At 32.1% G+C, this 14,083-nt stretch overlaps 1 protein-coding gene across 3 annotated transcripts in view; it reads left to right on the top strand.

Annotated features, from left to right (window-relative positions):
- Positions 1-14,083, top strand: part of MIPOL1 (mirror-image polydactyly 1) — a 309,506-nt gene that overhangs the window by 66,366 nt on the left and 229,057 nt on the right. For 2 of the 3 annotated variants that reach the window (XM_060004659.1, XM_060004660.1), the window contains exons 4-6: positions 3,600-3,831; positions 5,363-5,513; positions 6,774-6,879. In XM_060004659.1, coding sequence (XP_059860642.1) covers positions 3,600-3,831; positions 5,363-5,513; positions 6,774-6,879 — 489 coding nt within the window. The remainder of the gene's footprint in view (positions 1-3,599; positions 3,832-5,362; positions 5,514-6,773; positions 6,880-14,083) is intronic. The other variant, XM_060004661.1, reaches the window with a different exon arrangement.

Raw genomic sequence — 14,083 nt, 5'->3', positions numbered from 1 at the left:
TCCTTCTTCTGGGACTGGAGTTTAGGAAAAATAATTGAAGACTGAGTTAGAGTAACTAAATACTATTGTATTCTCTTAGTTGGAGGAGGTACTAACTCAGAAATTGAATTTAAGTTGAGCTGTGAATAAGATAAAGAAAATTTGGTAAAATGAAGTGTGATACAGCAGTATCTTAAAATTTGACTTGAAAAGTCAAAGTGTTTCATGCCAGCAACTTACTCAAATGTTTCAGAAAAAATTATGTATGTGTAGGTAGACAGACATAGAATAAATAATAAAGCAAGCGTGGTAAAATGTTAACATTGAGGAATCTGGATGAAGGGTGTATAGTAATTCTTTGTACTATTTTTGCAACGTTTTTATAAGACTGGAATTGTTTCAAAGTAAAAAGATAGAAAGAAATGACTGTTAACTAACATCAGTCAGCTTTCTCATCTGGCTCTGTCTTCTTTAGCATGTTTATGCAGTCAGTGAAGTCTTTTGCATTTGTCTTTCATTTCTCCTCTCCATTTCTTGCCATTTTTCTGAATGACTTCAGTTTCTTGAAAGATGGCACTCCCTGTACCCTGATACCTTGATTTCCTCCTCTCCAAGTACCTTCATCATCAATCTATTTAACCAACACATTCCCAGGTCTACCACATCTTGGAATTCGTCTTTACAGTGTTACTCATTTTACAAGTTTTCACTCCTCAACTATACCATCTTGTCCTTCCAGAACAACAAATGTCTTTGTGTTTTTCCTAAACCTATTTCTTCTCTTCTGTGCTCATTCTTCCTGTTCTCTTACTCTTATAGTCTGTCAGCTTTCTCTTTACTTCACCAAGCTCAAACTCTTTGACAGTTCATTACTTTGCATATTTCTGCTTGTCCTGTTTTGGAACAAATGCCTTTGTGAAATCTTCCATAGTCTTCCAGTAGAGCATCCAAAAAGCAGACCGGAAGGAAAATTTTATAAATCAGCTTTGTTTACTCTAAAGTAAAATTAAATTCTCAGTGGAAGAGTATGGATAGTTGTAGAGCAGGTTCCAAATATCTGGTGAACAGTTTCAGTTAGGAATCTAAAAACTTTTGCTACAGAGCAAGGATAGAAACATCCAGAAATGGAGCCAAATCATACAGTATGAATTCTTCAAAAATATTAAACATTTAAAATTAAAATCCAGAAGTGTGTTAGAACTTGATGAGTTTATTTTGATAATACTTCAGGGGGTTATAATTAGTAGGATACAGGAGGGATCAGTAAAGAGCCCTCTTATTGGGAAGGTTCCATGTCTGCTCTCAGTTTGGAGAATATACTACAGTCACAGGTTAAAAGGCAGTGATTTACAAGAGTTCAGGGATCATGAAATTTGACATTAGGTAAGCTGAAGTGAGAAAGAGAGCTGTAAATCTAGTAACCAAATAACAATATAGTTATCAGGGATGGAGTAAAGTAAGCACTCACAGGTTAGAAATAAAAAACTGAAAGAAGAGAGATGCTGCACTAGACCCAGAAATAGAGAGTTGAAAACATGGGACAAGTTGCAGATAATGGTAAGTTTGGTCTCAAAAACAGGTCACAGAGTCAAGACTTAAGATTCTGAAGCAATTGATAAGGTGTTGTCATGGGGAACTGGGGGCTTTTTCTAGCTGGCAATGCTCCTTGGCTTATCCTTTTACCTTTTGGAGAATCTTTGTACCTCATAAACTGGAGAATAGCATAGAGCCTAATAATTATCTTCTGATATGCCCCTGGAGACAACTTTTGTTATTTTGATACTGTTTTCCATAGCTATTTATAATTTTCTTTCTTTGAATTGCCTATAAAGTTATATGTTAGTGTTAAAAAAGCATGGCCTGTTAATGATAGTGGTATTCCTTAGTGTCCATTTATAAAATTTTATAATACCTCATTCAGATTTGGGGGGCACTAATACCAGCCTATTCTAGAAAAGTAGCATGATGAACATCTAAAGCAAATTAAGTGTTTGTTTTGTTTTGTTTTTTGCGGTACGCGGGCCTCTCACTGTTGTGGCCTCTCCCGTTGCGGAGCACGGGACGCACAGGCTCAGCGGCCATGGCTCACGGGCCCAGCCGCTCCGCGGCATGTGGGATCTTCCCGGACCGGGGCACGAACCCGTGTCCCCTGCATCGGCAGGCGGACTCTCAACCACTGCACCACCAGGGAAGCCCAAATTAAGTGTTTTGAAATGTCAAGAATCAACAAATAATATTCAGATACCTATATTTGTTAAAGTTTAAAACAAAATATAATGAAATTTCATAGATACATCACAGTATGTAATTATGATAGCACCTTCTCCCAGTTTATTCCCACAAACACGGGGAAATAGACAGTAATTGACCAAAAATGAATGGTTTCTGATCTAGCATTCAGCCACCAATAAGATAACGTCCAGGACTTGGAGTTTATGACTGGCTCTACCTAATTTCAGCATATATGTAAGCAAAGAATTTCTTCTTAAAGAATGAGTACCTTATTTATGTTTCCCATTTGTTTTTACTCTAAAACTACTCTTCTTCTGCCTCAAAGGGATTTTAAGTTTGTCAAGTTAAGGCATCATCAACAAGTAGGTGAGATTCATGAGATTCACCTGCTTTTAAAAGTTGAAGAATTATTTCTGTTGGAAATAATAAAAGTCCTAGTTACAATCAGTATTTGTGCCTGTTGATCTGATTTACTGGTTAAAAGAGTTTGTTTTGCGTACTTGCTTGTGTGTCATTTTCTCCCCAGAATTTCACTATAACATCAGATATATACTCTTCCTTTGAAATAGCTATTATTTACTAGTTACTGCTTAAAATAACTAATATTTATGAGATAGCCAGGCATTACAAAATATACTCTAGTGTATAATACATATCTGATAAAATGGAAGTTAAAAATAATTCTCCTTATATTATTTCCATTTTTATATGATGATGATTACAAAAATAATAGCTAACACTTATTGATGTGCCAAACACTAGGCCAGGCACTTTGCATTCGTTAATTCTTAATTCAGTTAATCCTTACAACAACTCAAGTAAGTACTGTTATGTGTCCATTTTGCAAACCAGAATCTGAGGTATGGAAGGGTAAAGTAATTTCCCCAAAGTTATGTGCTTGGCAAAGCCAGAATTTTAACTCAGTCCAATACCCAAATTCCATGCACATTATCATTTCACTGTAATCAGTTAACTTATTGCATCCTATTTTTCAAAATCTAGCAAAGAAAAGTTAATGTAGAAAATAATAACCTCTAAGTCAGTGGTTCCCACCCTTGATTGTATACTGGAATCATGTGATCACTCCCAGAGATTTTGATTTAATTAGTAGAAGATGTGGCCTGAGCTTGAGGATTTTTAAAAACTCCTCAGTTGATGTGCACTTAAGGTTGTAAACCACTGTCCTAAATGCCCACTGACTGTGGAAATGGAAATATTTGTGGCAAAATCACCCTGTACATGTTTGTCTGATAACAATAGGAGTAAGGTTAGTAAGTGCATATTTAAAGCTGTGAGAGCTCTTATTTCCACAAAAATATTCATTTGATTGATTTAATATGTAACGATGGTGTTTCATATCTCCTGTTTTTGTTTTGTTTTAAATGCAGACGTAACCCATGGTTATCTTGAACAAGAGACCATGGGGAGAAACAAAAGTACACAGCCAGATGAGCAACTGCCTGTGAATTCTAAGGGAAGCATGCATCAGAAATCCAATGAATTAGTTAATGAAGCTACATGTGAGGGCATAGAATCGCCAGAGCAGAGATCAAGGAATTTTCAAGTCATCAGTCCTCGTCTAGGTGATGAGACAGCTTACTGCACTACAGAAAAGTCCAAGTGAGTGCTAGCAGCCTTAGATTTAGAAAGTAAGAATTGGGAGAACTCTTCCTTCCTTCCTCCCTCTCTCTGTCCCTCCCTTTCTTCTTTTTGATGTGGCCTAAATTTGACATATCATTAACTTATTAGAATTTGAGGAATCTAATACTAGAGTTCTCTACTATTTTCATTACATTAATATAATGTGTCTAAATCACTGAGTGAAAAAGCACAAGGTGAGTTTGAATGAAGGTCATGAGGTTTTATATTGTTTTGTTGAATATTATTTTAAGTGACCTTTCATTAAGGATCTGGAAATAGCTACTAAGTTGATATTACATGGGATATTATTCATCAGAGCTATAACCTGGCAGCTCCAAGACAAAATAAGCCCAAAGATATGATTTGATTTTGGTCAGCGCTGTTCTTCATTTAAATGAATTTGAATGCTTTTAGAAGGGTTGTCTACTCTCCCATTTACCTTCCTTATTATTTTACATTCTGTAGTTTCTACCCATTCACTTTATGTAGCTACCTATTTCATGAAGGGATTTGAATTTTGACACCTGTGACTTTTACCTATGGGAGAAAAGCACTTTGGTAATTAGTCATGTACTATGAAAATACTGCTAAATTTAAAGATTCTCAATGACTAATATAATTTATAACTATATTGAAATATAAATATTATGTTTTCAGTCCAGACAAAAATCATATTTTATGGAATACTTTTTAACGGAGTTTTACATAGGAATAGCTATTTCTATTTACTTAAAAATTATGAAATTACTATATTAATGAATATTAATATATAATGAAGTGGATATATTAATATGTTCCACTTTCTTGGCAATCAGTTATATTCTTACCAAAGTGTAGTTTGGAGTACATTTTTGGGGAGTAGGGATGAATGAAGAGGTGATAAACTTTATAACCACGTGGGAAAAGTAAATAATAGAGATTAGGCTAAAAGAGATCATCTCTTTTCCCTTCCCTTCCTTTATAGTACTTGCTAACAAGTTAATATTGTTCTCAAATAGCATACACATTGTAAAAAAATTTTTTTTGCTTAAAGGTTACAGGAATAGGTTTTCATTTTTAATGTTGCGAATTTAATAATGAAAATATGATATTCCGTCAATTATAATGAAAAAATATTTATTGTTCCTATTTTCAGAAAAGTAAGAAATGTATCTAGAGCCCTGACAAGAAGTACAAATTGAATTAACATTCACAAGCCCTTAAAAACTGCATTCTTTAAGTATACTGAACCATGAATCTCTAGACATTACTAAATACTTTTCACAGATTTAGCTCTCCCTGTGAAATTGATACATTAGCACCTCTGTGATGTATTGTATATTAGCACCTCTGTGAAATTGCAATGTTTAGTCTTTTTCATCCATAGTATTTTCTTAACAGTGCATAACAAGAAAAAATTTAAATTAAGTAACTTTACATACTTACTGTTAAAATTAAATGTTTCCCCCATTTGAAGTGTAAAATGTATAGATCCTATATAGTTGAAATTATATGTATATTGTTTTAATAGTTTTCTTTATTACAGCATTATGGAACATAGAAATAATGATTTGCATTACAAATGTATGATTCCTTGTCAAGTTACTTCAGACTTAAATAAAGAGGAGACAATAGGATTGCTTCTCAAAGAATTGGACATTCTCAAAGCAAGCAATAAAAAGGTACAATATAGGAAGTCTGATGATTGTACAGTATACTTTTAGCTATTGACCTTCTAAGTTTGCTTTGTCACTCATCATAATTCAGTTTTATTGTGTACTTTAATCCTTTAACAGTAGCTTTATGCTGTTGCCATACCATGCCATTCACGGTATGATTGAGTTGAGACATGAGCTGTGAAAAGCAATTTCTTTGGTTTCCTGCCTTGGTGGCTTGCAATATCACTTCCTTTTTCATAGATCTGTGGTACCTAAAAAATTCAAATTTTACTTCATTGGTTTCATGTTACTTTCTTAACTTTTTTTTCTTTTTTTTAGTAGTACCTGTGCCCTGTATTTCATCTCAATAATATATGTAAACTTTAAAGTAGCAAGGCTTGGAAATATTGTCATTTACCTTGTGTTGTCTTATACTGCTACATTTTGTCCAATCCAATTTGTCATGTCATGTTTTATCTTTTTTGACTCTTTTTCTAGTTACATTCCTTTGAGCTTTAAATAATGTTCGTTTTCTATGCCTGCCTTCTTTTTTTTTAACCTCTACATACTTTTCTGATTCTAATATTCTAGTTGTTTGACCTAATCAAACTGAAGCATGATGTTAAGAATGTTGATCATGTCTGACGGAAAACAGCATAAATGACATAAATGGAGGGAGAAATTAAAAAGAAAACATTTGGAGGGATCCTGTATGAAAGTCTGAGATATTTTCTGTATTTTCATTTACCAGCTGTTTATTACATGCCAATTATGAGCCAGGTGCCAATGCCAATTTAAATGGAATATGATGGCATAGCATTCTCAAAGGGATATTTGTATCAAATATTAAGATTATTATCTTAATTAATTTTGTTTCAAAATATTAGAATTACTAAGAGAAGCTATAATTTGTGCTACCCATTATTTTATTATGATAGTCCCTTCCAAGTCTTTTGCTTTAAGACAAAAGAATGGATCAGATTGCTTTTTGCTGCAGTAGTTATTTTTAATAATAATGTTCTTCCTTCTTTAATTTCATTTGCCTATACACACACATAAAATTAAGTATATATTAAAATGTTTTTATAATTTCTATGTCATTTCAGGTAATTATTATTTTATAAAATATCTTAAATTTTTTTTTCCCCTGGAGTTATGTATTCAGTAAGTTAATACAGTTATTCTATAAGGGTCTAGAGAAAAGCAAAAATTATCTTTGGGATTAATTATATTTGTGCAAGAAATTTATTAGTAAGAATCTCTGTTTATTTCAATGTGTTTTAGCTTCAAGAAAAACTGACTAAAGAAGATGAAGAACAGAGAAAACTAAAGCTTAAACTGGAACTCCAAGAAAAAGCAACAGAAGCTCAAATTGCTGAAAAAACAGCAGGTATAGTAGATCAGTATTAACATACGGCATTCAAAATCATACACAAGGTTATTATCTGATGTGGCTTGGTGAATAGTAGCAAACTCGCTTATTTGTCAAAGGAGGGAAAGCTCTGTCTTCTTTCTTTCTTTTTTTTTTTGCCTGCTTAGAAAATAGGTGGCTTTAACATCCTGGTACTGGTATTAGTGAGAGCTTTACCTGTATTCATACTGATTTGGGCATTAAATTCATTGTTAACACCATGTCAATCCAATCACAAAAAGGTTGTTTGTTTTGTTGGAAGGGCCTGAACAAACAAGGGGAAATAATGATTACCAGTGCCTCTACCTTTCAACCAGCAGTTCACATACCACTTATTGTTTTAGCTTGTTGAGAGGAAATACTTCTCCTTTGTATGAAGATAGTCATATATTCATTGCCAGTGAAAACCTACATTTGATTCAAAAATCTGTTTTGTGCAGTTAATTAATTTTCATCTGATGACGTGGATGATGATGAAGATAATGTTTGCCCTGAAAAGATCTTTCCCTGAAGATAATGTTTTCTGGTAAAAGGTTGCCAGAGTTTAAGATTATAAATGAATGCCTGAAATGTTTTGGAGTCTGTCTTCATTCACAGGTCATGGCAAGAAGAAAATTTGTAAAATGTATCTGTGATGTGTTACAGATATGATCAGGTGATTCTCAGTTGTCTCTGATGGACTCTGTCTCTCCCTCTCTACAGTTTATATATTATCCCTGTGACTCTCTTCCTCACACTGTTTTAGTGTGTTAAGAAAAGAGATATTTCATAGAATAGTAGAAATTAGCATTCAGAGGCATTTTATAGATCCCTTATTTTAACATTTTTATGTCAATTGGAATGCTTTTAAAAAGTAATTGTATTTTGTGATTAGTTTGAAGTTATAATCATACTTTATAAATCACTTAACCTGGGACTTTGCTGGTGGCACAATGGTTAAAAATCCATCTGCCAACGCAGAGGACACTGCTTCAAGCCCTGGTCCAGGAAGATCCCACATGCCTGGGAGCAACTAAGCCTGTGTGCCACAACTACTGAGCCTGTGCTCTAGAGCCCACGAGCCACAACTACTGAGCCCGCGAGCCACAACTACTGAAGCCTGTGTGCCACAACCACTGAAGTCTGTGCTCCTCAACAAGAGAAGCCACTGCAATGAGAAGCCCACACACACCAATGAAAAGTAGCCCCCACTCGCCTCAACCAGAGAAAGCCCACTTGCTGCAAGGAAGACCCAACGCGGCCATACATACATACATAAAAAATTAAAAAAAATAATAAACCACTTAACGTGGTTGCATATGAAAGAATTCTGGTGTTTTAGGTCAGAGAAATGATTAACAGATACTGTCTGTCTTCAAAATATTACTGTGCAAAGTAGAACATCACCATGAAAATATAACTATATAAATAAGATGATCATAAATAAATAACTCCAGCCAAATACCAGATGGTTGTTTTTCTATTATGTTAAACTACTATGAATTTTTTGTTTCTTTTTTAGTGGGGAAATATGAGAGTAATATATTTTAAGGAAAATTAACAGTATGTTAAAAATGAATAATTCAAATATAAATTTAGAACAATTTAGAAGTTTCTTGGCTTTTTATAATCAAATATGTATACTAATCGCTGAAATGGTATTACAAGAAGTACATTTGTTTTAAGGTGTTTGCATTATAATTTAACTTTGTATGTGTCTTAACAGATGTATTTTAATAAGATTTAGGCCATTGTGATTTATTGTAAATCATGAATTCATATATCTGCGTAGCTCATTTATCTCTTGGAGGGGAAAGAACATTAAGCATTAATATTTACTCTTTAAGCTTTTGTGTAATATAGCTAATCATATACTTTACATATTAACTTATTGGTATATATTTAAGGGTTTCCCTATTACTAAACAGTATGAATCACACATGCATAAAATGGAAAGAATTTGATTGCTTTATGATTCTTGTTAACATCAAATTCTTCTCATTAATGACAAAATACTATTTCAATAAATGTTGAATGTTTGAAAGATGTTTTGGATATTTTTATAGCTTCCTAAATTGATGAAAATAGTAGTGCTATATAGTTTCTCTGGAGCTAAGCAATCCTAAAGAAACATGTCCAACCATTTAGTTACAAAAATGGCTCAAGGACTTCCCTGGTGATGCAGTGGTTAAGAATCCACCTGCCAATTCAGGGGACACGGGTTTGAGCCCTAGTCTGGGAAGATTCCACATGCCGCGGAGCAACGAGGCCCATGTGCCACAACTACTGAGCCTGCACTCTAGAGCCCGTGAGCCACAACTGCTGAGCCCATGTGCCACAGCTACTGAAGCCCGCATGCCTAGAGCCTGTGCTTCACAACAAGAGAAGCCACCACAATGAGAAGCCCGCGCACCGCGACGAAGAGTAACCCCCACTCGCCGCAGCTAGAGAAAGCCTGTGTGCAGCAATGAAGACTCAATGCAGCCAAAAATAAATAAATTTAAAAAAAAGAAAAAAATGACTCAAAATTTAAATCCCCTAAGTTTTTTAAAGTATAAATTTTCAAAATGTATCTTTACTTTTTAATGTTTTAGTTCTATCTTATTAAAAAACTTGAAGATATTTTACTTTTAACCTTAGAATTATTATTATAATACGTCAAAAGAAAAAAGCTGGATTGTTTAAGAAATCCATTGGTTTGAAACTACAGGAAATTTATAAACTGACTCTTGGTAACTCTTGAACTTTTTCATATTTTCTCATTATACATGAATTTTTTTAAAGTTTATCTTAGAAAAGCTAATCTTGAAAAAGCTTATCTCCTACCTGATCAGTAGTAAGTGCAATCAAAAAGCTAAACACAATAACAAAAAAAAGTATGTTACTACCCTCATAGAAAGAGGAACATTATGGTACTATGAGTACATGTGATAAATGTTTTATTTAGTCATATGAAAGAACAAAGAATCCACACAAGCATGGATATTTGTTTCTATCACTGCTCATTTTTATATTCAAAATAAACATGTATTTGCTAAAGTATATTACAAATGTGCATACACATACAAGTATTATAGTATACTTAAGCAGAATATAAAATGTTTTAAAAGTCAAAATATTCCACATTAAAAGAAATACATGCTAAAACATCTGAACATTGGAAATTGCAAATAGGATACAAAAATGTATGTCTATAGGTTTTTCAAATAAACTGTTAATTAAAATATGAGGTATTCTAAGGAAATAGCCATTTTCTTTGAGTATATTAAATGTAAAGATTTATATATATATATAAGAATATTCATATCAGTATAAGTTATGATAGCAATAGAATTAGAATCAATCGAATAATAAGGCAATGGTTAAATAAATTCAGGTATCTTTATGGTATGAGACATTGTTCAGTAATTTAAAAACGTTTTTAAAGAATATTTAATGATATGAAAAAACTTTATGAATTAAAGTTAAGTGAAAGAAGTAGGGGGAAGCTGTATTTATAATTTTTGTTAAAAAACTATATACACATGTATATAATATAAAATGAGAGTCAAACTTTAATAGTGTTAATGGGTGTATAAATGCTTCAATTAACAGGATTTTTTCTGCCTTTTCAGGTTTTCTGCAGTGATTTAGTATTAGAAAAAGTAATGTTACTTTTAAAAGATGTGATTTTGTTTTAAGTTACTTGCTCACTAATCTTAAAATAATTCCTGTGATAGGTTCGACACATAAAGGTTACATAAACCAACATCTTATGAAATCCATGTGATGGCTTTGATCAGATCTTGCCATTTTACCTGTGCCACTTTTCTTGTCCTTCAGATTTCTCCCTTTTTTACTTTTATGTCTTTATTATGTAACTTATGTATATGTTAGTCCAACTTGTCTCCCCAGCTGATTGTATAATTTATAAGAATAAGAATCTTGTATAATCAAAACCGCATAAAACAAAATGTTCCCAGTACTTTGTGAGACAGGTTGAAACAATGGGAAGACTATAAGCCTTGGAATCAGATGCACTAAGGTTCAAGTCACAGTCTTGACACTTAATACCGACCATGTGCCTTTGGGCAAGTTACTTAGCCTCTCCAGGTTTACTTCCTCCCATGTAAGATGTAAATATTAACTAATTTACCAGATTATTTTAAGGATTAGAGACAAGGTATAGAGGCACCTAGGATATAGCTGGTACTCAGTGAATTATAGCTAATATTAATATTTGATTATTTTTATCTTTATGAAATTCTTAAATCTTTGAGATTTATGCTAATATATTTCAGAAGTCATGAAAAAATTTTTGTTCTGTTTAGCTTTTAATTTAAGTTCATAGTTCACTGTTAATTTTAAAAGAGAAATAAACAGAAAAGTGAAACAAAAAAGTTTGAAACGAAGGATTGGATGATGAGAAAAATTACCATTGAGATATATATATTTATTAGCATTTATTACATTTTCCTTAAACATGAATCTGAAATAAAAGAAATGGGATGCACAGAATTTGGGTTTTAATCTAATATATACCTATGATAAACCTTTGTGTAGACTATTACAACAGCATTTCCTTTGTTTCCCTGTTAGTTTTACGTAATGTGAATACTATCATTATAGTGTGATCTCATGAGAGTTGGAAACTCCATTGTGTCCTACGTCATGATAAAATCTCAAATGGTTGACCTTTTTACCTTCCCCTACTTTTTTGACATCACCATCATCATCATCACCACCATCTATACTGTTTTTATTAGGTGCTTAATAGGGACTATGCTAACTTCTTTAAAAATTAAAGAAATATTTATTGAGGGGTTTTTATGTACTAGGCACTGTGCTAGGCACTGAATATGCATCAGCAAATAAAACAGATTTGGTATTTCAAACATGTCTTTTTGTTTGCAGTCACTTCTCATTCATAATACGCATTGTAGTAGATAGTGGTTAAATGCTTAGACTTTGGATTGAGACCTTTGTTCTAATCTTTCTACTGTTTATCATGTGTAAATGACAGCCTCACTAAGATTTGGTTAAAACCTACCTTATGGTTTGGTGACGTTTAAGTGAGAAAATGTTTGTGAAGTACTTAACCCATTAGAAAGCACTCAATAAATGGTAGTTATGATGATAAGGTGATGATGTCACCATCGTGTTTTCTCAAGACTTCTTGATCTAATAGGGGGCATATCAAAGTGTAACTAACATAAATAACTATCTCGTAGCTACTTATATATGGTTTTGTTTCACAAAGAATTGATATGTATTCCTTGTTAAAAATATATTTTATTTACTTCATCTTATCCACACAGGTTTTAGTTTTCCTTGACTTTCAGAATTAACCTTATTTAGAAAGTTTGAAAATATGAAAAAATATTTTACATCTCTACAAAAAAGAAAATAAAGGAATTTGATAAGTAGGTCTTATGTTTTAACTCATTAAATTATATATGTGGATAATATGATTTGTAAATTATTGGCATGTATGACTTTCAGATACTAGGGCATGTTTTAGAGAAGCACAACTGAAACATTGTCTCTGTCCTTTAGGTAAATGTCTTTTCTCATCTAAATAAAATGATTAAACCATAAATACTTCAAAAATTCTTTTATTTAAATTAAGTTTGACAGTGAGAGATAGTATTGTATGACCTGATCTGAATCCATTTAATTTAATCACTCTTAGGTGAGTGACGTGGTTATAACTTTTAAAAATAATTTGTTTAATTAAGCCTTTCTTTTTTCTGAAACAGTCTCAGTGGGCATTGTCTAGTGTTTAATGTCTCTTAATTTTTATTAATCTATTGCATTTACAGTATACAGATGTGTAAATTTTTACACAAGAGTATTTATTTAAATAGTTTTTGTTATCTTGTGATATTTAAAATATTTATATTTCTTTAAAAGCTTTATATTTCTATTTCTTAAATGCTCACTTTAGAGTCTCTGCTCTATATGTTAGTTATTTTTCTTTCTTGCATGTCATCCATTAAAGATTAGCTGTGGAAGCTTGGAGCATGGAGAGATTATGAATGACAGAACAACTCCTGTAGAATAATAATCAGATTTTGGTATTTAATGCTGTTTGACTTTTGCAGACACATTTCTTATTAACCTTTGGTACAAAGAGAAATCCACGTTCCTGATATCTCATGGAGAAGATGAATTTGAGATCCTCTTCCAATTAAACTGAAATAAGGCCAATATTGGGTTTTAGTCAAAAGAACTCCTTAGTTCTTTAAGTCTTATATTTATATAAATCAATCTATCTATCTATCTATCTATTTATCTTAGTTACATTTTACATATAATTCAGTGGTTACATAATTTGCTTAGTTAGCATACTGTACTGATTCTGCAAGCGTTTAATCTGCTTTTTCTCTTTAAACATAGATTCTTCCCTGGGCACTCATATTTAGACTGACTTGTAAATAAAAAAAATATTGTTAAGCCCTTCTTATTACAGAGAATGTTCTTTTATTTTTGGTAGAGACGAGATGAGTTTAATGTTATTGTCCAAAGCATCAGAACATAGAATCCCTGAAACGTATAACTTAAGTTTTTCTATTCAGGTTAACATGTAAATGTTAAAAGCATAGGTATGTAATCTACTGTTATAGCAAATATATTAAGACATCCCAACTAATTAACATGGAAAAATAAAAATTGTTATGTAATAGAAAATGTTTACATTGTTCTCTTGTAAAAAAAAAATCTGTTACCATATATCATATCTCAAATGATGCTGACCATATAATGATTAAGAAGAACAAGAGTCAGTTCTATATATCAGAAAAACAGAAAATAGCGTAATACTTGCTTTTAAGAAATAATGCACAATGGAATACCATTTTTCTGTATATAAATGGGCATTAATAAAATATGTTAGTCTTTAACACTTAAATGGCATAACAGTATTAATATAATGGAGCATTACATGTATCTATCTATATATTTTTTTAATTTCGAAGGAAAAAGGATTTCAAGAATATAGCTAGTCATTTCAGATAAAAACAAAAAGTCCCATCTCTGTGAAATACAGCAGTTAGAAATATTGATAGGTAGAATGCTGATTATATTATTATCTTCGGCTGTAGAATCCTATAAGTATGAAAATTATAATGAGTGCCAGGTCAAATAATGCTTACAGGTAGAGTATGGCCAATTTTGTAACATGAGATCACATTATAATGATAGTATTCACATTATATAAAAACTA

The sequence above is a fragment of the Delphinus delphis genome, chromosome 2, assembly GCF_949987515.2.
Source record: "Delphinus delphis chromosome 2, mDelDel1.2, whole genome shotgun sequence".
Lineage (NCBI taxonomy): Eukaryota > Metazoa > Chordata > Mammalia > Artiodactyla > Delphinidae > Delphinus > Delphinus delphis.
This window is presented reverse-complemented; position numbering and strand designations above follow the sequence as displayed.